The 26,761-nt window shown below is 38.7% G+C and overlaps 1 protein-coding gene across 1 annotated transcript; it reads left to right on the plus strand.

Moving 5' to 3' along the window:
* Positions 1-645: 645 nt before the first annotated feature.
* Positions 646-26,761, plus strand: RAB12 (RAB12, member RAS oncogene family). The gene is made up of 6 exons (XM_074821717.1): positions 646-904; positions 14,304-14,364; positions 22,146-22,284; positions 22,837-22,926; positions 23,904-24,008; positions 24,524-26,761. Exons 1-6 carry the CDS (start codon positions 661-663, stop codon positions 24,635-24,637), a joined length of 753 nt encoding a protein of 250 aa, XP_074677818.1. The 5' UTR covers positions 646-660; the 3' UTR covers positions 24,638-26,761.

Consider the following 26,761-nt stretch of genomic DNA (forward strand, 5'->3'; position numbering starts at 1 on the left):
GGGAGCTCCACCCGGGGCTATGGTCTGCTTCAGTACTTGACGGTGAATTTAGGGGAGACCCCCCGGTGGCGGCAGGGCCAGCTCGCTCCGGCCTTCGAGGCCGGGCCTGACTGCGCGAGGCCGGAGGCCGCCACGGATCACCTCAACGGGCTGAGGCGACGCGGGGCCAGCCCCGCTCCCGGCGGACTCCGGGCTCCGAGGCGCGGGGCCGCACTCCCCACCCCGCTTTCGGTGTCCCCACCGGCGGGCGGGCGGCGGCCGGCCCCCGCGGCCGGCCCAAGCCCGGGGGAAGGGCGGGGGGCCGGAGGGCGGGGCAGAGGCGGGCAGGGGGCGGGCCGTGAGGCCGTTCCCCGCCCCCGGCACTGCGGCGCGGGCCCGCGGCTCCGGCGCTGTAGGGGGCGCTGCGCGGCCCGGCGCGGGTTGGGCGCGCCGCTCCCGGCGGCGGCGGCGTCGCAGTTCCCGTTCCTGTTGCTGTTCCGTTCCCGTTCCCCTCGGGCCGGGCCGGGCGCAGGGCCGGGCGGCGGCCGTGTCTCGTCCTCGCGGCCCCCTCCTCCCCCTGCCTCGCAATCGTCGGCGCCGGTGGCGGGGAGGGCGGGAGCGCGGGGCGCGGCGGGGGCGGGGAGGGAGCGCGGCGCCAGCGCGGCGCCGCATGCGTCGCTGATGGAGCCGGGCTCGGGGCTGCCGCAGCGCAGGGTGGGGGGCGGCGGGCTGGACCTCGGGGCGGGCTCGGCGGGGGGGTCGCCGGCGCTCTCCGGGGGGCAGTCCCGCCGCAGGAAGCAGCCGCCGCGCCCGGCCGACTTCAAGCTGCAGGTGATCATCATCGGGTCGCGGGGGGTGGGCAAGACGAGCCTCATGGAGCGCTTCACCGACGACACCTTCTGCGAGGCCTGCAAGTCCACCGTGGGTAAGGGAGACCGCCGGGCCGCGCCCCGTCCCGTCCTGTCCCGGGGGAAGGGGGGGGGCCTCGCCCGGGACCCTGCCGCGGGGCCCGGCCCTAGAAACGCGGGGCTCGGCGTGACGGCCGCCTTCCCTGACCTCCCTCCCGCCTTTCCCCAAGCGCGGGCCCCCTCCCAACATGCCGGCCCGAGGCTTTCCCCTCAGGCGCCTCCGAGCCGTCGTCCCCGTCGGGGTGCGTGATGGTCGCCGTCCCCTTCCCGCCTAGCCTCCCGCCTGGCGTCACCTCGGGTGGGTTCCTCGACCGTGGGCCGCTTCACAGCGGGAAGTCCACGGGGTTTATGGCGAGAGAGCCTTTGGTGCCAGACTTCCCGGCTCTTGATGGAAAGATCGTGGAGGTCCTAACCATCTTTGCAAGTTTTGAGAAGCTGTTGGGTATCTTGTTTCAGCCTTACTAACGACCAACAAAAAACACAGGGTAACAAAAATGAGGGGTGGTTGGTAAAACGGCTTACTGTGCTCAAGTCTTAGGTGTCGCGTGTAGGGAAACAGAAGTATTTCAGGAGTTGAAAAGTTGCACAGTGTGTATTCAGCATAGTCGATGGGGCTTAAAATACTCCTCCAGACCACAGTCTAATTAACTCCAGATTGCTGTTACGCCTTCATCAAGAAACCCCCAATGGTGTTAGATCTGAGAAAGTTAATGTTTTGTTTCTTGAAGAGTAGTACTTCTTGAGCATGCTGTGTGTTTTGCTCCTCACACTACTAACTGGAGAGCGACCTCCTAGTTCTGTAGTATGCTGTCTTATTCATGGTTTAGTCATCTGTACAAGTCTTGGAGGTAATTTAGTGCCTGCTGTCTTTTAATACAGAAATGTGCAAAGGGAGGAAAACAAGCTAGTTAGTCTGCATTGTTATTGGAGACCTACCCTTGGAGTTGAACTCCTGAGTAGTGCAGCAAGGCGGTTGTTAGGTCTGTGTCATTGGAAAATATGTGTGCTTAGCTTAATTGTATCTTGAAATGTGAGGAAACATAGCATCTGATGGAAAGTGATTGTATTGCCTTTTAGAAGCCAAATTATTACTATCCAAAACTATCTTCCTCTGACAAAATAATACACAGATACTCTTTAGTTTTAATGTGTGTCTTATCAGTTGTTTCATTCTTTCCTAGGTTCTCTAAACATCCCAATCTGGTAGTACAGATTAGCACTGTTAGTGTTGGTATGTTTTTGTTTTGAAGTTGGTAACTTAACCTCGTAGAAGTTAGAAAGACAGCGGTAGCGTATCAGAGGCATTAATCCTCAAGTGACGTGTTGTAATGAAGAAATGCTGATGATGGCTTCTGTAGACTGACAGATTTAATTAAATATATGGTGCAGCTGAGGAAGTAGAACTAGTAGTGGATTGTTTTATTTATAAATTCTATATACTGTTTTGAACTTCTATCTTTTTTGGGTTGACCTACATTTAAGGGTTCCTTCAAGGCTGGGCTGCTCTCTGTAACTAGGGTTAGTTTCCTCATGCGAATCTTGAGAAGTGAGAGGAAGTACTCTAGACCCCAGTCCAGACTTCCAGGCTGGTGCCTTGTGAGCAAACCTGATTTGCTAGATAACTGAGACAGTGATTGAAGCAGGGAAGCTTCCTATTTTAGAAAAGAAACAGGAAATAAATGGTGCTATGCTGCTAGACAGAAGATTACGTAATGTTTGATGTACAAAGTGTGCCAACATAAAGCAGCATAGGGAAATCAACTTGTGCCAAAATACATGTAGAAAGACTTGACAGTAATGGCATTCTTTCAAGGTCCTCTGACTAAACTTGAGAGCTGTTGAGATTCCCCCAGATCCTTTGACTGCTAAATGAAAGAGCTTTTCACAGTCAGCCTGCACCCTGCTTTTTTGCACTATAGAGTAAGAAAAAGTAACCTCTGCTATTTACATTTCATGTAGATTGAAAATAACCCACACTCCAACATGACCTGAGGATCAGACTTTGATACACAGTTGAAATCATAAAGCTCTTTATTTGTCACCACTTACTGCAGTGATTTTCAAGAATTACAAGTGGAGAATGTGTTTTGAAATGTAGTTGAAAACCCTGTGACTGATCCAGTTTCAGAGGAGTTATATAAACTGAATATACCTTGAGATTAAATTTGAAAAGGCTATGTAAGCAAACAAGTGACTAAAATTTGCTGTATCTACCTTATGTTAGCAAAGCTGTATTTTAAATGCAATGCTAGAATACATATTTATGCCCTCACCTTGATATTAATGGCCTCAACCTTACTTTTATGGTTTTATACTAAACCTGCGGAAGTATAGGCCAAACAGAACAACATTTAACACCTTAACCTTTTGTATCAAAGTGTACAGGCCACTCGGAGGTCTTCTCTGACAGTGGAAGAATTGCAAATATTCAAAAACTTTGGCTGTCTCCTGTCCCTAAGTGCTGTTTAGGATAATAATGCTGTGTCATGGAAAAGTGGAGTGTTTCTGCTGAAAAGGGGAGGTGTGGATTCGATTAAGAAAGATACAGTATTTTAATGCTAATTTAAGATGACTACATTGCCAGATTGGTAAAGTAAGTTCTATAATAAAAACACATCAACATGTCTTCAGTCTCATCTCAAATACTGAAGTTCTTTGAAAGTGTTCAAAAATAGCTTGGCAGATTTCAGCACATTATTCGTAATGGCACACGATGTGCTGTTGATCTAAAATTCTTTTGATGTATTTATTTTGGGCATTAAATTAGTTGCATAGAATATTGTGTCTACTTAATCTGCTATTTACATAGTACTGAGGATACTCAATATGCTCAAATATTTACTGATTTTTGCATGTGGTTGTCAGATGAGAAATAGATGTTGCTGTTTCCAATTTTATGTGCTAGGTCTGAATGTTTGTTCTTACTATTAGATTATAACTTATTGTTTGGGCAAATAAATTGGTTTTAGAAATGTTCCTCTGTATCTGAAATGATGTAAAATTACTCTCTTCATGCCAGTGTTAAATCCAGAGTAGTTAAGGTAACTTCTTTTCTGTAATGGAATAATGCTTGTGTGGGGGTGATATCAGCATCATATTAGTTTTATCAACAAACATAAATATACAATCTTTCTTTGAAAATAAAATCTGATCTCTGTTTATGATTTGTTACCTGACCCCCATGCACCTGCATTATTTGCACAGGAGCAGAATCCAAAACTATAGCTTGAAGGTTTTTCAGACTCATGACAATTAAAAACAAGTATGCCAAATTCAGCACGAAAAGGGATCGTCTTTCCCGAGATAGTGGATAAATACTCATTGCCACATTTGTGAGAAGATTCAGAGGTGGATGGTGAAGGAAGAGTGCTTGCCTTTGCTGCTTCTTCCTCTCCTTACCCCACCCCAGGTAGTTCTTATCCCAAAAGAAATACATCTTAATTCAGATCGCCATAGTGGTGATGTTATAATTAATATACTAATTTTTAAAAATGGTGCTAACTCACCCTCTTTTTCATTAGAGTCCCTTTATGTAATAGTCGGAGGCCTTTGTTCTCTTCCCAGCATCTGTCAAACTACTGCTCAGTCTCATGGTTATCTGTCCTACCTTCATCCACCAAATCGTAGCTCATTCCCAGTGTCTCTGCTGTTCTTCCATGACAGATGTACACAATTCCTGTGCTCAGCAGTATTTCTGGTCCATCTAATTTTGCCGCAGGCATTGTGCTTCTCTCCAGGTTTTAATCTCTGAACCTGAGGTTCCTGCTCACCCAAACTTGGGGCTCTTGCACTGACTCACCTCTCAAGCGCCTGCCTCTCCTGTTCCCTCAAATTAAGTTGAGCTCCTCGATTTTCTTTTACTTGCTGGCTTATCATGTAAAATTTCTGAGGCCTAGTCTTATCCTTCAGCTCTTGTACACAAGGTCTGAAAGCATTCCAGGAAAGAGGCCTTACCCTTGATAATATCAGAGCAGTTTGAGTGCCTTGGGCATTGCTGTCTCCTTTTAGCAGCTATTCGCAGGAAACTGCAGTACTGCTTGTAGTAAACACTAAAGCTTCCTTAGGTCCTGTTTTACAAGCAAAATCATAGGTAGAGCTACTCTGTTAACTTTGTAATGGGAAGGTTTGTTGTGCATCAGGATGGGAATGTTGTGACCTGTGTTCTGTTTTGGAGTAGTTGTGTAGCCTGCGGGATCCAGATCAGTGGCAAGCAAATGCATTGTGATCTGAGACGCCTTCAACTTGACAAAAATGCTCTTTGACCTTGTTTCACCTTACCTTGATGTTAGTGTGAAATGGCATGTAAATTGGGAACTCATTAGATTTAGAGCTCAGTGGCTTTTTCTTCCAAACAGTCTTTTCCATATCAATTCTTTTTAAAATACCCATGTGCATGCAAAATGCCTAACGTCCATCAAATAAACAGTAATGATGGGGAAAGTTTTATGTTTATCTTTTATCAGAGCAATCTTAAGTATGGCAGCTTCTAGTTCTAATATATATACACATCAATACGATATATAGATATATACAATTATATATATGTATAAATATGTTTGGGGTTTCTGTCACAATTCAAACCGTTTCTTCATTCTCTTTAAAAAGTGTGGACTAACAACATAAACATTGTTTCATTCCCATAAGCTTGTCATATAACATATTCACTAAAAGTGTCAGCCTATTCCTTTTAAAAGTATCAGTTGGTTATTTTTCAGAACTACCCTTTAAGTCACCCCTCAGTTTTTTTAGTTACCTAGTCAGTATTTATTCTTACAAGCACTATAAACATGGTATGTGGCTTACCAACCACTTGAAAAATAATTTTTCAGTAAATCGTAATAGAAATTATGTTTTAAAAACAAGTTTAGTAATTTGATGTAATCTGAAATTAAAACAATCTACATAAAATTTTCAGAAAAACATCCTGCATCAACTAGAAGAACTTTTTTTTTTTGCTACACTTGTATGTGCTGTGGGCTCTTTCTGACAAGTGTAATTCATTTTAACTTTTCTTCAAAGATTTTTTTTTTTCCTCTTCCATAAGATGGCACTGAAAACTTAGTTGGAGTGGGCAGAGGGGAGAAAGCGTAGAAACACGTCTCTACCACATCACGACAAAGTAGCAGTAAGATGTCCTTGCTGTGTACACAAAGTCAGCTCTGTACTCAGGCTGAGAAATTTTTGCTGTTGTCCAAAAAAATAAAGACAGTTCTGATCAGTGATAAGTATTTCTGTGAGAATTGACTCTTATCTTTGCATGTCCGGGGTGTTAATACATACCTGTTCTTATAAATTGGCTTTTTGGCTAGTGCAGAATAGCGTAAATAAAACATACAAATATCTTATTAATGGTGTGCTGCGATTACTTGACAAACTACAAATAGAGGAGAGCAGAAGGCTGGAAACTCGCACAGGAAACAATTTTGTCTTACACAAAACCTTAAGATAATAAGGGAGTACGTATGAATCTGCTTTGTCTTCAGTTCTGTAACCATAAGTTTAGGAAATGCAACTTGTAACAGAAGCCTATGTTCCCTGGAAGCTGCCTTTTACATTTAGGAGCAGTGTTGTCACTTGTAGTTGATACTAAAGACTACAGCAACTGAAAGCACCTGGCAAGTCATTGTTTGCCTCAAGTGTATTTTACAGCATTTGGTGTAGTCGGCAATTGTTTTCTATGCAGAATTGTTTGGATCCTCATAAGGTAAAAAAACTATATTCTAAAATAGGAAAATGTAGTAGGTAGATGATACCACTTATCAGGGTTCAGGAATAGGTTTTTGGGGACGTAGGGGATTTTTAATTAACAAGAGGTTAGGAAGAAGAGCAAATTTGAAATTGACTTTTTTTAATTTGTAACCTAGATGTTAACTTCAGCTGATACAAATATTCAGGTGCTGGGTTATATCAACACTACAGAACGGTCAGAGTACCTTGTAGTCCCTAGTCAGTACATGTACGAGAATACGCAAGTAAAACAACAGGCAGAATGAAGAGGCCACTTGAATGGTGTCAAATGTGGAGTTTAGTTTGCAAGAAGAGTGGAATGCAGCTGTCAAACTCAGTCCCTGCTGTGAACAGCTGAGCACGTCAGTAGCAAAGGAAAAAAAAAAAAAGGGCTACATGATTCTCAGTTATGGACTTTCTTATTTCTTTCTTGAAGTTGTGAGCTTTAATGAAAATAGCACATACACTTGCTTTGTGCTTTTAGTTAAACCATAAAATGGAAAAGACAAACTTTTTAGAGTCCCTTTCATCACAAAAATCCTGAAGTGTTTGTAAACTGTCTTCACTAGGCTGTCCTTAAACAAGAAGGAGGATTAGTATTCCCAGTTGTTTAGATTGCAACTATTTAACAGCATATAGCAACACTTCTACAACTTATTTATTCAGATATCCCAAGGAGTGGGAAACTTGATACCCAAACCAAAATGCTAAGTTCAGTCGCATTTTGAAATAGATTCTGCCTTTTTAAAATCTGGATAGTGCTGCTCATTAATGAAGTTTAACTTCACATTCAATTTTCCTTTCAGATCAGATAGATGTAGACCTGTAGCTCACTATGTTTTCCTGTTCTGTAATCAGAAGTTTTGAAAATAAGTCTTGTTCAAGAAGGCAGAGAGTCTTATTCCTTCCAAGCTCCCCTTCTACCTCAGTCATGTTTATGAAAACTTGGGTGCATGCTTTGAACTTAGTACAGTAAATTGTGTGAAAAGCCTACATTTTGTGAAAGGTTTTATAATTTTAGTGTCCACAAGAATGTAAAGAAATGATAACTTCCTCCGTGCTCATTGAGTTTGGAAGTATGAAGCATCAGAATTGTGTAGAAGCTGTATATTGGACATTCAAAAATTACTGACAGTTTCCTAAAAACTCATTATAATGACATCTTCAAAATTTAGTCACCGCATGTACATTACCAAATTATTTTTTTTGCTGGTGGTGTATCTGTTTAATTCTGGTGTGTAGCTCAGTCGCCAGTTGAGATACGGGTACACTTTTATTTTAGGCAAGCAGTCTCAAATGTCTGCATGTTAATCATTCTAGAATTACACGCTGAAGTTTTATGGACAGAGTATTTTACCTGCCTCTGAAGTAGTCTCCAAACTGGCTCTCATCTGACTAACACTTACTGCTTCCAAATCTCTTTTAAAAATCTTTAAATTTTTAATTTACATTTTTGACAGAGGTATTTCCGCTTTAGTATGTTTTAAAATTAACTGCATGTCCTACAGCTTCAGTTAAAATAAGATACAGTGTTTTGGTTTGATTTTTGTTTTCTTGAAACAGTTTTTGTAACCTTCCCCTCTCTCCCCTTTTGTTTGCTTTGCCCTCTGAGCAAGATGGTAGAAATCAGTATTAAAGCTATTGAGCATCTTTTCATTGACTTCAGTAGTTTCTGGATAGGTGTAAGTATTGTATGGTATTTAGTTACAGACCAGGACTAACAGAGATGGCTCTTACCTCAAGAAGCATGTGACCTCAGTCATCAGTTGTAGCAGAAGTAAGAAAATTTGTCTGTATAATGCTGTCAGATGCCCAAATCAAATAAACTGTTGTAGTCTTTGAATATGTCTGTTCTAATGGTTAATTAGTATATAACCTTTGAATTTTTAAACTAATTGTGTTTCTTTAAATGTGGTCTGATTATTTTTCACTGATTGAATTGCTTTGATGCAAATCACTATTAGGCCTCTGAAGATTTAATCTATTAGAATTGATTTTAGTTGGAGGGGTTTTTTTGTGCTCTATTTGCATCTGTTTTCCCAGTTCCTCCTTTAACTTTATTATCAGGAAATCTTGGTTTCCGAGAGGTCACTCTGTGTGCATTAAGGAAAGTAGATTTCTTTTTTCTGCCACTTAGGCAAAAAAATTAATATCGAAAACATAAATGCAAAATGCATAGTAAGAAGTTTCTTCACTATTTGTTTTATTTCTAAACAAATTCTTTCAGCTTTAAAGAGAGAGGCTAGACCCAATTGTGTGTGTTTCAGCTTGTGCTGTAGTAGATAACCTTTAGTTCCTGTTTGGGGCAAGAAATTATATATTAGCCTGTTCTGGGCTAGGCTTCATTTTTATTGGATTTCAGTCACAAGTTTGGTTCAGTGACGAGATACGTCATCCTCACCAACTTGTCCTTATCTAGAACGTCATTAATGCACTTCTATTTTGAGTGCCTGTTCTCTTTCTTTTAAGGCTGTTTATTTTTGAGAGGAGTACAGACAGTTTGCTTAGCTGTGTGTTTAACAGGCTTTTAAAAAACACTTCTACTAGCCCTTTGTTTTCCCTGGAAAAAGCATAGTTTCAGTTGAGTGCATGTTGCAATAGATGTTCTCATTCGCAGGAAGCATATTTTTAGTCTAAAGTTCATGTGCTATTAACAAAAACAGTGTGCTTTGTATAAAATTTTGAAAATCCTTAACTAATAATCTTACCTTAAACATACCACATCCTTAATGCCTTATTTGACATACATCTCGCTTGTGGGGAAAGGGCAGCAGCTCATTCACAGTTTTAAGTGGTAGGGCAAGCTGAATCAGTATGCATTGAAAAGCTTAATAGATACCAAATCAGAAACCTAAACCAGAAACTGAGATCTGGGTTTTTTTGTGGCTTTTTCATTAGTTCTTATATGTGTATGTGATTTGTGTTTAGATTCATGAAAAAAGCCTTTCCAGGAAAAAACCTGGGGGTCCAAACCTGATATCTAAAATGCACACCTTTAATTCATAAAATGAGAGATGGTGGTCTGTGTTTACTCATGGTGTGAGTGTAATTTTAGAAAAACTGAATGCATTGATTGCCTGTGGTCCATGGAAGCCTGATGTATGGAGAGGAGGCTGACATTTTAATGGGAGGGGAGACTGATAAGCCTTTTGGTTCCCCTCACATCCCTGTGACCTGGCAAAGGGCATGCTTCACTGTGATCACAAGCACATACACTTGATGATGCCATGGCATGTGTACATTTGGTTATTCGTTGACGATAAATTAGCCAGCAGACATTTAAAATGCTAACTAGGTAGCATGCAAACCAGCAATAGTTTTCGGGTGTTGTAGCAGCTAAAGACACCTTTTTAAAATCCTTTCTTTTTATAAGATGCATTGTTCAGATTTAATGTGGTTGTCAACAGTAATTATTGATTCCTCTTGAAGTATGTATAAAACTGTGCCCTTGGTTTTATTTGCATAATTAAGGACACAGGGTGCTTAAGTGGCTTGTGTTAGCTGTTGTTGACATCATTTTAGGCGATACCTGCTGTAACTGGAGGTGCATGGTGGGGAACATGTTAGTGTAGCTGTGTTAGTAGTGTTATGCCAGGGCTGGTAAGTCCTGTCTGTCAGTGCATGTGTTCAAGAACACCACTGTGCAGCTATATAGCTTCGAGACTGGAGCAGCCTCTGGCGGAATTGAACACAGAGCAAATTCACAAGTTTACTAAACTTGGGTGTTAGTTGTGTGTTGGGATCTGGCTTAAGGGAGTAGTAACTGTGCAAGGACTACCAGTATCATTACAAACAGTGTGAAACTTGGAAGAAATCTGACAATTTGCCTGTACTTAACAGGTGTTAGAATTAGCTTTAACAAGACTGAGAAACAACATATCTTAGAGCAACTGTAAATTGTTTATTGAAGCAAGGATTTTAAAGAATTTATCAAATATTGCTGGCATCAACTCTGTGGTATTGCAAAGCACTTCTTGAAAAAAACCCACCGTTTTCTAAGAGCAGACTTAATACCTTCTCTCTCCTGTACTGAATAGAGATGCTTAAAAGAACTGTTTTAAGTTATTCCGCTGAAGAATGGGAGTTTTCAGCAGTCGGTCCAAATCTTCTGTTCTACAACTGCAAATACAAAGAACATGTAAGACTGGCTTAGCATACATGAATGGAAAGGTGCCAGTTGTCTATCGATGTCATGTGTGTCTAATAAGTATTTGTTATCTGTAGTAGTGGAAAGTATGAGTTTCTTGATTGACTTTCAGAGAATATTAACAGTTTTCCTCTTGTTATTAGCTGGAGTAATTGTATGGACAGCAAAACTTTTCATTTAGGCATTTTCATTGGTGTTAATCAAGCTAAATGATTTGTTTCATTGAACTTTTTCTTAACTCAAGATGATATTTGAAATTGAAGTGGAAAACAAATTATTGTGGTAGTGCTTTAATTAAATTACTGATTTGTATGTAAACTCAAAGCACTACCTTTGGCAGGTCTATGGTGAAACATGGTAATGAAACCTGACAGGCTTAGGAATTTGTTTCTTCATGTGCAAAAGGAAAGTTACCAGATTTTTTCCTTCAGTATTGGCAGACATGAAGTTTTTGATATTGTGTTGATGCTTGCAGAGCATTGCTAATTATAAAAAGCAGTTGAGCAACCTTTGCTTAGTTCTGGCAAACTGTCTGCCTTAAGTGTTAAATGAATCAAATGATTCTGTGGAAGAATCTGCTTTTCCAAAACTGGTTTGCATTGTTCATTGTGAAATTTAACAGTAGGGAAATGTTTCATGGTATGATTTTAAGATGATTAATAGAAAGATCTGCCTTTCAAATAAGAATGCTGTTGACTTTGAATGTGGACGTTGAATGCTTTATTTTGAAATCATCTCTTTAATATGTAGGCTTTTTTCCATTTCATTCATATGTTGTGCCTACTAGTCCCAGGAAATCCTGCGTTGAAAATTTACTTTAGAACAGTTGGATTTTCTCTCCATAGTTCGTTATTTACTTTTCCTTTTAAAAAATGCAGCAAAACCATTTTGTTCCTTTGTTTATGTAAGACAGAAGTGTATTCTGTACAGAAGTGTACTTCAGTAAAAATAAAAATGTTTTGTTGATGGAGTTGGTGCAACTTACATGAAATTCCTGTGATGGTTTTTAATACACAATTTTGGATCAGAGATAGTTTAGACTTCATTTTTTGTGTGACAGTAGGACTTTTTCTTTACACAGCAGAGCTGTATTCTCTCTGTGCTCAGATCAAGCTCCTCTACAATTGTTAGCCTAAGTATACCCACCTGTACGAACATCATAGATTCTTTTTCCTATTTATGTTTCTGTGGCAGAGAAAAAGAAGTTTTGGCTTTTTTTAACCTGAGTTCTCAGATGAGTGACAAATCATGTAGTATGACATGTATGAGATAATGGAAGGATTGGGAATTGGAGTTGACATGTGGGCAATTATATTCAGACTTACTTGAGGAAGGGAGAAGTTTGAAGCAATTTCAGTTAATACTGATTTATCTCCTTAGCAAGTAAAGTTGCCTTCTTGTTGTAGACAAAGCTGTGACCATTAAGACAATTGCATTTTATAGCTTAAATGCATTTATATAGAGAAAAGGCTTTTAACAGTAGAAATAGATGTGTGTTTCCTTAAAAAAAAAAAATCTCATTAATAACAAATCAGTAATTACAAGAATTCTTATTTCCCACATTTTGGATAGTAGAGCATAGCTGGACCATTTTGCTTTCTTCTGCTTTTACACTAACACAGATGGTTTTTCAGAAGTGTAGAAAAATATTTCTTAAAGTTAGGGTTAATAAATGCTCTGAAATTTTCATCATTCTAATATTTTTTCTCAATTTGCATATGAATACTTGAAAATTGCCATTAAAATTGTAGATTGTAGAGTACAAATCAGTTCAATGCTTCAGCTCCTGTATTGCCCAAGAACCCTACAGGGGATTGAATGGGATACATTTTGGTAAGTGAAGTACAAGCATTGTATGTCCTGAATAGCTCTCCAACAATTGGTGAATAAGCACGCTAGACAGTTTTAAGGACATGGAGAAGGAGGACAAATGTTGTGGTGATAGCCAATACTTCTATCACTACGTAATGTGCAACTGCAAGCTGTTTGAAGGGGTTTTATTTAGGAGAATGAAGATCAGTGATCCTTCCATTTATTTAGTCTAGATGAACAGTGGCAACCTGCTTTGCAAACTAGAAATAGAATTGAGTGTATCCTTAGCATTTCAGTTAGTAAAGTGTATCTAGTTTTTTAAAACTTAGTCCATTTTATTGTCTCATACAAACAACTTCACAGACATAATGGTCCTTGAAAGCACTTTGAAATAAATGCCAAGTCAACAACATATAACTGGCCTTCAGGATGTAAAATGCACTTTTTTTTTTCCCCCTACCTAAATTTTCAGGAGTTGAAAAGCTTTGCATAAGGACCAAGTTCAGTCCTTTCTGTCAAAGTTAAAATCCAGTCTTGACTCTTAACAATATCAGCAGGGACGCTCGGCTTTTACTAAGGGTAGACATTAGGAAAATGTGTAGTTTTTATTAGAGAAAATAAAAATCTTTTTCTCCTCTTCGTTTTCATCCCTATCCTTGGTATACAATTGTATGTGAAATAGTGAAAGTGCTTCCAACACACGATGCTTTTACACTTCTGTGTGAATTTAAGTGTACCAGTCTGAACCATGTTCTCTTGTCTTTTTATTTCCTGTTTTTTGATTTAGCACTGTTAGGAGGGATGGTGTTCAGAAGGAAGAACTGAAGCAAAAATCTTCATACAAATGTACACTAAAACGAGCAGGTTCACAATCTACAAATGCTATGATATTCTAGGACATTTATACCCTGAAATATTCTTGTAGTCGAGGTGCTAATCTTTTGTGTTTAGATATTGTTTGACCATAGTATGTCTTACATGTTAATTGCTAGCATTAATTTTTTTTTTAATAGAAGTAAAATCTTTCTGTATATCAAGGTCTTCATGGTTTTATCTTTGATATTTAACATGCATTCAAAATGAGGCTGGAGTTTTGAGATGATGGATAAAAGTACTGTACAGGTATAAAAGAAATTTCAGAAGTCAAATACTTTCTCTAAATCTAAACAGTTTGCTAATATATATTTGCAGGAATTAAAAATGACAGTGCTGACAAACTTCTTCATAAACCAACCACAATTCCAGCACTTCTACTAAAATGGTTTGCAGATGCTAAGCATCCAGCCTGGAAATGAGATGTGTATTGTTCCCACTTCACAAAGGGCAAAACTGATGTGGAGGGATTGGTTTTGCTCCATGCCTCTAGGGCATTTGTGCCAGCTGGAAGTAGAGCAGGCTTGTCCTTGACAGTCAAGGTGAATAGGGGAGAAACAAACATACTGTGCCTGTTGTTTTACTGTTATGTTGGGTTTACCTGCTGCTGGAAGTGTTGCACGAAGCGGAAGGTTTATGTTGTGATGCTGCCAAATTGGATAGCTCACAGGCTATATAGCGGTTGTCAAATGCCCGTGATGTTCCTGAGGTGACCCATAGTGATGCAAACCCTTCTGCTTGTTCAGACTGTTACAAGTTTATATATTAAAAAAAAAAAAAAAAAATCAATAATAATTACACCCTCATTACTTTTGCTTCTTATTCCTCCTTTTCTGTTTACTGTATTTTATTTATAGGTGTTGATTTTAAAATCAAAACAGTAGAGCTAAGAGGAAAGAAAATTAGATTACAAATCTGGTAAGTAACACAAACGTGCAACCAGCAGTATGTTTTAATTTTTATGTTCTAGCATGAATTAATATGCTTGTCTAATACTATTAACTGTTATAAGCTGGTTTAGCTCTTACCCTGTTCCTCCTCTCCTCCATTCCCACAAGACTTAAGCAAAACCAAATAGCTCTTAGATTTTTGTGAGGGTAAAGGAGGAGAAGGAGAGATAAAGTTAGAAATAGGACATGAATGTAATTACTGAAATGTTACTGTATCACAGAGGTCTCAAGTCCCTTTTCCTAGAAGAATTATATCACCTACAGAAGAAATAGAATAGGAGTTCTAGAAATAACAAAAGGTGACTGTGTTAAATAGACACTAGAGAAAGTATATTCTGATTTTTTATTTTCTGGACTGTTTAAAACTGACTTTCAATGTAACAGCAATTATAAAACAACCGTGAAGTATTTTCTAAACTGTTTTTCTGAAACTTGGTATAGGCAGTGCTGTTTCTTTGATGCTATATTAAATAACTTTGAAGTGAAGTGCATTCAAGACTAAGTAAATTTTATCCACTCTAAGCAGCACTGAGAAATAAACCGATCCCATACAAATAAGACTCAATACCTTAACTGGTACCAGTGTCCTACTACAGAAAGCTCAAAGTCTGAGCTAAGCTTTTTCTTTCTGTAGTAGGTTATATGTTTCCTGATAATGATTCTCCGTGTCAATGATTAATGCAAATTTTATTGTTTAGAAATTATTGAGCTTAAGAGCTCTTTTGTTTTGCAGAGTAGTACAATATGTAAACATTGTAATGAGAGAATAAACCAGCTATGTTATATACATTAATCTTATATACCACTATGTAGAAGCTTAGCTTTGGTTTATTAACAGTGCGTGATGCATAATTGGCATTGTAGTTAAACTGTTAAAGCTGCTAACAATCCATAAGGGAGAAAAATAGCTCTAAATATACTCTTTGTTACACTTTTGGGATATTCTGGTGGTTTCTCATTCTTAACTACATGGATGCAGTGGATTCAGCTTACTAACTCCTCTTGGCAGGTCACCATCAACTCTGTTTGTCACACCATGTGTCTGTCTTGCTTCCCTCTGAGTTAACTGCTGCTTCATCTTTGGTATCATCGGTCACCTAACACTTGAATGTTAGTGGCATGTCTTCATCCGTCATCTGTCCCTGTTTGGAAACCTATGACCACAAGGCTGGCAGTTGAGCCAGCAGTTGTTAGCCAGGGTCTGCTGGAGCTGACAGAGGTAACACAAAATTCTGATATGGACATGCTACTTGTATGCCTGATATGAATTCTTGCTATAAAGTGTGCTAAGCTTATCAAACAATTTCTTCACGTTGAATAAATACTTCATAGGAGAGATGTTTTGTTGGAAAAGAAATGTTTAAACCATTATTTTCCACATATTGAGAATATGCTAGTAGAATATAGGAAACTTTTAAAACTAAAAATTGGTAGGTTGCTAAAACGTGACCATTACTCCTATGTGAAGCCCTGCTAAAATGGTGGAGAAAACACAATGTAAAGAGATAATATTTTAAAATAATATGATAAAATCCATGAACACAACAGCCTTTTCCAAAGTGTCACTTTCTCTCCAACAGTGGCTGTTAAAATGCCGTTTTTATCCTTAAAACTTTCTTGGCATACTTCTAATTTTTTGGAAAAGCAATTAGATAAGCACTCCTTTTGCTGATTTATCCTGATTTATGTTGTGTACGTTGTTGGGCCTATTTATAAACTCTTATTTCACAGAATCATTTAGGTTGGAAAAGACCTTTAAGATCACTGAGTCCAACCGTTAACCTAACACTGCCAAGTCCACCACTAAACCATGTCTCTAAGCGTCCATGCCTTTTTAAATACCTTCAGGGATGGTGACTCCACCACTTCCCTGGGCAGCCTGTTCCAATGCTCGATAACGCTTTCAGTGAAGAAATTTTTCCTAATACACAATCTAAACCTCCCCTGGCGCAACTTGAGGCCATTTCCTCTCATCCTGTCAATTGCTACTTGGGAAAAAGAGACCGACACCCGCCTTGCCACAACCTCTTTTCAGGTGGTTGTAGAGAGTGATAAAGTCTCTCGCGAGCCTCCTGTTCTCCAGGCTAAACAACCCCAGTTCCCTCAGCTCCTTATTGTACATTCAATTGTTAGATTAAAAGAGGAAAGCAATTTACCAAGTCAAACACTTGGAAGTTTAGAAATACAGACTTAAGTTGCATGTCTGATCCTGAGTCAGCTCCTTCCATACGTACAGAGAGACAAAATTAAGGTTGCCTCATACTTCCTGGTAGTCTTATGTACAATGATAACAGTAACTTTACTACCAAAAAATGTTCTATTTGGTGAACAGATAATTTTTAAAGTTTATGCTTCTCTGTTTTCGTAAAATTACTAAGGTTATGTTTCAAAGTATCAAAGTTTGATTTTTTTTTTTTTGGTCATTTGATGATTCTACTTCAAAAATCAAACAAGAACAGTTTAAAAAAAAAGTTTAACTTTGGTATTTTTATGGTCACTTGACCTGTCTTTCCACTGACCACTCTGTCAGCAGAGTGTTCTCCACAGAGCTCTACCACTTGAATTTGTCAAAAACCAGCAATACTATCTTGAATATATCAAGCAATTAGGTGTGCAAGACGTCCTTTTGAAAGCAGCTTCCACACCTGCTGCTGTTAGTAGAGTAGCATACAAATTGGCCTTGTCCTCCCGTATTCCTTTCACAATGGGATGCTGTGCATTAAGGATCACAGAGGCATCTGCTCATGCCTCTAGGTTACCTGTTCCTATCTGGTCCCTGCTACCTCACAGTACCTCTTCCTCTATTTCCCAGACTTTAAGTCAGGAAACAACCTCCTGCTCCTTAGATTATGAAATGGTAGAGCAGCACTGAGGACACAGAGTAGTGTCCATCTTTTCTGTGCCACCTGGAAAAGTAGTAGTGCCCCTTGGGCTGCCAGAAGTAGTAGATACAGTAAATCTGCTTCTGCGTTGCAGTTCTTGGCTGAAACAAGCTCATATGTTCTGTGAGAAGGAATGCATACGTGCAGCTCAGGCCGTTGGGTAAAGTAACCAGAACTACTGGATAACTAAGTGTCCAAGTGAATCCAAGCATCTGTGAATCAGTGCTTTTTCAAAGCATGAAAACTAGGCCAAATAATAGGAACCCCACTTTCATGCTTTGAAGCATAGGTGTGCCGGGAGTGGCTCAGCAGGACAGTAGGGTGTCTGACTGTGCTTTCTTACCTGAGTCATCTGGGCACTCAGCTGACACAAGCAGCAGTCACTTCTGCCTTTCCCCTCTGAAAGGGCCTGGTTGCTGGAAGCTGTGGTGCCCTGCCACTGTGCCCAGTTTCCTGCTGGGGAGCCAGAGGGGCTTTCTGGTATATCTACAGGTTTAATGCCAAGTGACCTGGCAAGAAAACAGTCTCGATTTGCTACTGAAGGTTGTTTAAACTGGTGCATTTTCATAAAAAGTTCACATTGTGCCAGCTCAGTGCTTTTTAATGGACAGTTGTTGTCTTGGAGAATCTCTGGATTGAGGAGTGGTCTGAGGAAAAGATCACCTGTCCTGGAATATAACAGAATGTAGTTCCTTCTCTTCAGTACCGCTGAAATAAATTATTTCATATAATAAAAGATCTTAAACATATTTATGTTTTATGGGAGGAAAAAGCTCAGCTTGACAAGTAGATTTAACCTCTAAAATAACTTAAAAACATTTTTAAAAAATATTGCCTGTAGGTTCCATAAAAGCACAGAGCATGTGAAAATGTTAGTGTTAAATGTTTATCTGTGTTTAAAAGTATTTTCCTTTCTATTGCCACTTTGCACCATCACTCAAAAAATTAATTTAACTTCAGAGCCAAAGACAGTTTTGAGTCTGTCCATGTTTGTTTCAAGCAACTGTTTGATAGACACAGAGAGCATTTATGTAAAATAAAAATTATCCAAACCTATTTTAATTAAGATCAACTGTATTTGTATTGTATTTTATGTGGTCTGAAATAGAATATGACAAGTCAACACTGGAAAATGGGCTTTGTGTGGTTTTTTTATTTGCTTTTGTTTGGTGTAATGTTTGTATTTTTGGAGTGATGTCTAGTTTCTGTTTTGGAAGCAGAAAAACAGTCAAGCAGTGGGATTTTATTACAGAATATAGATGATCAAGGAGTCATACACTGTATGTTTCTGATTACAATTTAGAAATATCAGTGTTTTTCCATTAGAACAATTTCTTGAAAAAAATCGGTAAAAGAAAACTGCTTTTAGCATTGAAAAAGGTATAATCTGTTGTATTATTTTCAGTGATGCCAAATCACTGATCAAGTTATAGTAATTTATTATTTGGACTTCTGGAGTTTGAATTAAATTGAACTGACTTACTCTATTATGTTGATTCTGATGAGAGCAAATAAAGAACTAGCAGCACTTAGCATTACTTAGAAAATTCATGAAGTTGCGTACTGTTAACCCAGTTAAATAATGCTCATCTCTTCTTCCAGCTTTCCACCAGTGCTTCAATACCTATCCTTACAAAAATACTCCAGCTGCAGGAGTGCAATACATCGATGAAAATAGTATAACAAACTTAATTGCTTCAGGACCGCACATGAAAGGAAGGCATTTTAAGTTTGGATATGCTTTTAATATTAGCTCTGCATTGGGAGTTGTCTTTTTTTCCTCAATATTGCAAGAATTTACTGCACATTTTCATAAAAGATAAGATAGCACGTGGTAGAAGATGAGATTTTTTCATGTGAAAGACCAACTTGATAGTCTTCTCAGACTGCAGCTTATTTAGGTAGCTTGGGGTTGCATTCTAAACTTGCTAATTGCAGAAATAGTTTTCCAGTTTTCACCTTACTGTTTGAAGGCTAGTGCAATGTTAATGTAATGTTAGAGACTGCAAATTCAGGTTATTTTCTTCCACTTCTCAAAGGAATATCATGCTTACAATCAGAAACCTGTTGATTGGTTTCGTTTAAACTTGCTGCAGCAGTAGAGGCATTGGTTGTGTGAAGTGTGGGGAAGTCAATGATTTAAAGCAAGGCAAAGAAAGTCAGCCATAATCTACTGTAATTAGCGCGACTGGCAGGTGACAGTCAGTGGCCGTCTGGCCATTTAACATATGTAGTGGGCAGCCAGGCTGTCCATGGGTGTTTTAAACTGGCCAAGGCACGTGTTGTGCTCAAGTAGCCAGCAAGCCAGACTACAAGTTGTGTGATATTTGTATGAACGATGTACACAAAGGGGAGTGCAGGGCCTGAGGGTACAGCAGCCAGAGGAGCAGCAGCCTGGGAATGCTGTACTTTTAAAGAGCCTGAGGGTGTTGTGGGGTGAGGAGAGGCCAATAGTACCAGGTAGATTTGGAGATACAGCACTCAGCAGGCTCCGGGAAATATGGAGTTGAAGATCGCTGGAGTGGCAGAGTGTAATGTTGTGTAGTTGGCTCCATCGCCTACCCCTAGGCTTATCCAGTGTGTTGATGACTGTCTTCAGGGAGGGTAGTTGAACATGGGTGTGTTTATTTCCCCTCTGTTTTTCTAACGTATGAACTGAGTGATCTGGTAGCCCTTCTGTGGTAAGAGTTGCTACAGGTCCTTAGTACTGATCTGAAGGCACAGCCAGGGGACTCTGAAATAGCCCCTTTATTTCTGTGTTCTGATAGGGGCACAGAGAAGAGGGGGAAGACTGGCCAGCAAAAAAAAAAAAACCCAAACCCAACTTTTTCTGGCCAAAGCTAGAATTGATGCATTCTTCCACATCAGGTATGCCCTTCCACCTGCCATCTAGTTATGTCTGCTCAGAATGCTGGGACTAAAGGGATCCTATCCTTAATATGCTTCATCAGTAGGCTAGATTAGCAACAGATGCCAGGGGCTACTCTACAAGGTCATAATTCTGAGAAATCTGTTCATAACCACTAAAGCAATGTTATCCATATGTGGAAAATCAACGGTTCATACTAGATTTTTTTAAATTTTTCATGGAGTGAACATCCAAAGGACCTTTCAAACAATAAAGCAAAGAAGTAATGGAAGAGAAAGTAGAGTTAATACTTATATATGTAATTTCAGCTGCCAGAACTTGTATTGCTTTAGTAAAAATGCCTCATTAGTGATAAGAAAACAACCAATCAGCCATCTAAAACTGGTCTGAAATACTACTAGATCTTGACCTTACTGAAACAGGTTACTGGTTTTTACCTTCTGTAGGGTCCCACAGGTTTGTATGAATGTAATTCTGAAGTTCTGAGTAGAGAATGGGATTTAAATAAAAATAAAATAAAAACGGATGTGATAGAAATATGTTTTTTTCTGCCCCATATTGCACTGCCATTGGCTTGCAGTGAAGTATTAGTCAATATTTTTCCACAGGCTGTGAAGCAGAGGTTTTAAATCTTTTTCTAGTAGACACTGCTTTACTTTGTGAAATCACTAGCAAAGATTTGTTGCTATCAAGTACATTTGTGGCAATTTCAGGAGAAAGTTAAGTACTTCATTTTTAAACCTGCTTAGTTGAAATTCTTAAAGATTTTGTGAAGAGCAGGATAGGTTTGTGGTAGTTTATTCTTCAGGACAATTGATGTGGCATTTTGTGAACATGACCTTTTTTTTTTTTTGGCAACAAGTGTTTCAGGTCTCCATTGTTAATCTCATTCCCAAATTCATCCTCTTCCTCCTTTTGTCTAAAATGTGACTGTTTGAAGAGAGTTTCTTTTAAACTTTTGAGTCCCAGCACACATACACACATTTTCCCCCATCCACTCTAAATTTTGGTCCATCTTTTGACTTGGTCTAACAATTTCAAAATTATCCATTGACTCTGGAGGCTGAACTCAAGCAGCAAATGCTTGATCACTTTGGAGTGTATAACTTTCCAGTTGTGATAACAGTCACATTTTAAGACTTAGGGTATGCACCAGCTATTTTTTTAGTATAACTGCCAAAAATCTTCCATAAGCAGGCTTGATGGTATGATTAAAAGCAGTTCACAGCTTTTCATGGTTCAAGAAAAAATAACTCTTGTGTCTCATCTACTTGGGAATATAAACCGTAGCCAGTATGGATGACATGGTGTCATTCCTGGAAAATAGTCTCCAGTGTAAATGCACCCGGTCTGAAATACCTGCAATGCTGAAGGTGAGAGTGGAAATGTTATTTAAACACCTCAGAATACTAGATGTAAGCATGAAAGCCAGGTATCTACTTTCAAAAGCTGTACCACATAGTGGTTGCTCACTCTTTTCTTTCACTTCTGCCAGTAGCTTCTGCAGTAGTTTTAGAACCATGGCTGAATTGCTGTGGTTGATCCAAAAAAGGCTCTGAAAGCTCGAATCATAATGATCAGTGCATTGCTCATTTATAGTTGGGTGTCTGGCTATGTTTGCTAAGCATGTATCCATTTCTTTATTTTTTCAGGGCTATTAAAAAAACCCACCAGAAAACCACCAAACCCCAAAAACACAAAACCAGCTTCATCTGCTGGTACGTTTTCATTGGACAGCTTCATTCTTAGACACATGTAGAACTGTTTGGTGGCCTTTCTTGGTGAAGTTAGTATGGAATAAGTAGTCTTGGTACAAAAACTTTTTGATTGAAAGTACTGCTCCATTTCTTTGGCCTGAAATTCACACATATAGAAGGAAATGGTGAATATAGAGTGTCTGATGAGCATGGGGGTGTTTGTATTAAAATGTAACCGAAGTTATTCTGTACTTTGCAAATTGGTGAAATATTTGTGCCAATGTTTGCTGCTGCTTCTTAGGGACACAGCAGGTCAGGAGAGATTCAACAGCATTACCTCAGCTTATTACAGAAGTGCCAAGGGAATTATTTTGGTGTATGATATCACCAAGAAGGAAACATTTGATGATTTACCAAAATGGATGAAAATGATTGATAAGGTAGGCCTTACATACTTTCTTTTTACATGTTTGGTTTTTTTAAAAAGCAATTATTTTTTTTTCCTCAAAGGTACTCTGTAAGACTTTTAACCAGCATTGATATAGGATTATTAAACTAATGCCAACTAATTTTCCCTGGATTATTGTAGCCAGGATTTAACATTAATATGTTTTTGTTGCAAAATGGTTGTCCATTCATGCTTCCTTGAACTAGAATTGTCCCAGTTAAAAGTGTCAGTGGAAATCTGTAACATTACTTATTTATCTGTGCACTGGTGGGAAAAAAAGGCTTTATTTCCTGTCTGTCAAATAAGGTCATTGTGTGCATTCTTAGATGTACTAGAACAGCTAGTTCTCAAGTCCTGTTTTAAAAATGGAATTTAAAAATTGAAGTTGAAATTTTTTAAATAATGTTTGGGAAGAATGTTTATATATAAACTGTGTAGGTGTGGCTTGTTATTTAGTAGAGAATTTGCCCTTTTTTAATATTGTGTTTGTGTTACAAAATCTTATGTTTCTAGGTTAAGTTAATTAAAAATGTTTTAATTGCAGTATGCTTCAGAAGATGCAGAGCTTCTATTAGTTGGAAATAAACTGGACTGTGAAGTTGATCGAGAGATTACTCGACAGCAGGGAGAAAAGGTAAGACCAGGTCTAACCAAATTCTCAGTTACTGTTAGAAGCAAAACTGCTGTGGCGTTGCTGCTGATGGTCTGTGGCTACTCTTGTTCGGACTGTTAGACCCTAAGGAGCATATTGAGAGTGGTGGTGTTCTGTCAAAATCCATATTTTGATTTTGATAAATTACTTTTATGGAATGTGCAGTTATATGCGTTCCTGCTGGAGCAGTATGTCTTTGATGTAAAGAAAGAGTAAACTACAAGTTGGCTTACACTGCACTGTAGTGAAGGGGATGCTCCTTTTTGGCCTCTGAAAGAGCATATAATGAAGACTTGAATCACAAATGGAGATATCTTTACTCAGGACATCTTTGTGAGCCTTCTTCCAGACATTTGCTTTTCAGTAGTATTTTAGGACAGGCAACAGCCCTGCTTGATTACTTGACTCACCTTTGTTTTCATGTGTCTTTTGTTCTCTTCCAACTCCAAAAGTGGTAAGGAACCTGACAAGAGAACATGTTTTAGCATGACACTCACAGCACCATCTTGATCAGGACACTATCATTATAGACATACACAAACATTTTCCTTCAGCTATCCATCATGTGCTTGGAAGCAAAGCATTTTCTGTTAGAGTGCCAAGGCTGATTCTTGCACCTGTACTTCCCTTTTCTGCATTTTAATAATAAGGTTGAGATTAACTCTTAAGTAAAGTTCTTTTTGGCAATCTGTAGCAATCCACATCAACTGAATACATGAATTTGTCAAATTTAAGTCTGGAAAAATGCAGCACGCTTTTCCAGTAAACCAATTTTAAGTGAAAATTAGCTATATGTGGCAATATTTGCTGTACCTTGGACATTCAGGATTACTAATTGGATGAGATTTCAATCACAGATTTAGGGAAAGTTGTGGGGTTTTTTTTAAAGGTTTTATAAGGAGTGTATATTTGCTGGCTGTTTGTACATATCTTCATGTAGTTATTTTCTCTTCCATCAGTTTGCACAGCAAATAACTGGGATGCGGTTCTGTGAAGCAAGTGCCAAGGATAATTTCAATGTGGATGAAATATTTCTAAAACTTGTTGATGACATTCTGAAAAAGGTAAAATATTCAGGTTGTAGTTCCTCTGACCACATAAATGGTCAATGTTTAAGTAATGACTGCAGGAACTTGTTGAGAGGACTTAGAGGGCAAGTGCACAGAGTCAGGTGAAATTTTTGGTTAATATATAGTGGGCATGATGTAGTTCACGGACTCTATTGAACACTTCAGTTAATAAATAGTGCTGTTGAGTTTGGTAAACATCTCATTTTGCTACACTTTTTCCTATAACTTCACTGTATATCAGCAGCTGACTGTACATTTGCCTGCTTTCATTTGTGGGCAGTTCTGTTGTGATTTGTTGTAATTGGTTTAGGAAGTGGCTTTATTTCAACAATGTCTTGTAACTTTTTTCTGAAGGAAATTCTTAGCACAACTTACTTGAATGTAATTTGCTAATAAGAACCAGAGGTCCTTAAATTGAGGCTTTGGCTGACAGTGAACTCTTGAAACAAGCTCTTTGTGCTGAGTTCTATGCAGATGACTGTTTACAGGTGATTTTTCTTTTCTTTAAGATGCCACTGGATGTTATAAGAAATGAGTTGTCCAACAGTATCCTGTCCCTGCAACCAGAGCCAGAAATCCCACCAGAACTGCCTCCTCCAAGGCCACATGTCCGTTGCTGTTGACTTGTTACTCCATACAGAGTGAAAAATAGGAGCGGGAGGGTAAAAAAAAGTATCTGTACTACTCTGCACTACAATCATTTGGCAATTTCTTGTTGCACTTTGCTATTCGAGTCAGAGCTACACACTAACTTGTAAATATGCAAATATGCAATCCTGTGTAGGATTCAGCTATAACATTTAATTATTATCCCTCTCCCTCACAATGATGTTTCATTCATTGCCCCAGTGTTATAAATACTGTACAGTTGGTGGGGGTTTACCACCCTTCCAGTCGAGGAGGAGGAGAAATTAAATCTATACCTATTCTTGGCATAAATGTTGTAATAGTTCTTTGTTATTATAAACAGGCAGGCAGAAGCTCTTCTGGTATGAAGATAAGTATATGGTGCTTTGCTAACTATTTTAAAGACAAATTTTTTAAAAACAGAGGACTTTATGTACAAAGCTTCCATAATCAGCATTATGTTTCCTTTAAATGTAGTGAAAACATTTTTGGCTGTAGCATCCTCTGCTGACTGGATTTATTGAAAAGCTAAGTTTAATTTTTGGCAGTCTTTTATTTATTTTGTTTAATGCTGCACCCTTTCTTTGTGTACCGAGTCATCACATCTGGTGCAGATCTAAGATTGCACTCTGAAATAGCATATATAATTTTCTGCGTAAGCATAAACTTGGTTGCAAGAATCATTTAAGTTTCAATAAAAGAATGGAGATATATTCAAGCTCTAAAAAAAACTATAAAAAGCAACGCTGCTGTCCTAGACAAATTCTTTTAAAAAAAAAAAAATTAAGATGATACATTTTCCTATGTTAAGGAATATATATGTGTATTTGTCTGGACATCTGTAGGGTTGGGGGGAAGGGAACCTAAAGTAAAATTATTTTCTTTCCTAATGGTGGAAGTTACTCCCATCAAGCAAATACTGTGTTAGGTTTTTGTCTGATAATGAATTTGTGAATTATATCTTTGGTATATCTTTTATTAAAATGCACTGTTTAGTTTAGCTGTGGTAAATCGGTAGTTACATATTTGAATAACTTGGTGTGTCCTGAATGTTGTGGTATTGAAAAACATTGTGGTCTTTCTAAACTAATGAAGTGCAAATAAAATTTTGTATTTATGAATGACAGTGGAACTGCACCTGTTATTAGAATGGCAAGTATCAAATGATGGGTCAAAGGTAGAATCTGGGATATGGAACACTACTTGTTTTAATTTTCTTATGATGTAATTTTCAGTTTGACAGTTGCTTTAGGTGTAGTTAGAAGAGCAGCAGATGTTAGTTGTTCACCTTGATCACTGCTCTGTTGGGAGAGCAGCTGATGACCTAGCCCGGCTGATATCTCGAGTAGCATGTGACTGCTTGTCATGCTGTCTTAGCAGGTGGTCGCCAAACTATTAATTATACTGGCAACACAAGTATGAACCAGTCTTTTTCCCAATACAGCTTCTCTGCTTCTCATTCTCTGGTGCTGAAACCCATTTTGTCACTTTTGCCACTCTTCTAGCCAGAACACTGGCGCTGGCCAGTAAGGTATACCACTGACTTAAACAGCTTGTCTCTGTTTTCTGGAATGAAAAAAGACACCACAAACTGTTAACATTAAAAAAAAAAAAAAAAAAAAAAAAAAAAAGGAACAGCCCTTATTTCACTGAGTAAGCTCTGACATTCTGAATATAATACCATGCAGGTCTTTAGCACACCTGAATTTCAACTGACAAATTAAGGAAGCATGGTTGATATTTGTGCTTATGTCTTCTGCCACCTTGTGCCTAAACGGTTTGTTTTTTTAAGTAGTAAACTTACAGTTTACTATCATTGGTAAGACAAAATCAATTTCTAAAGCACTTGTAGAATTTCTGATGGTACTGTGGGCAATAGCAAGGAAGGGAAAATTATGGAAAATGAGTTTTAACTTGACAACCATTTTATTTTAGCTGATTTGTTTTCATTTGTACTTAGAAACTTGTGATTTTTTTCCTGCAGTTTTTGAATTTAATAAAAATTAAGAAATTTGACTTAGATGAACTTTCTTTTTGTAATTCTGTGCTGTTTGTATATAGGTAGATTGGGATCCCAATCTCTTGTACCAAAAATTAAAAATTACTGCGTTTGAAAAAGA

This window comes from Strix aluco, chromosome 1 (assembly GCF_031877795.1).
Source record: "Strix aluco isolate bStrAlu1 chromosome 1, bStrAlu1.hap1, whole genome shotgun sequence".
Lineage (NCBI taxonomy): Eukaryota > Metazoa > Chordata > Aves > Strigiformes > Strigidae > Strix > Strix aluco.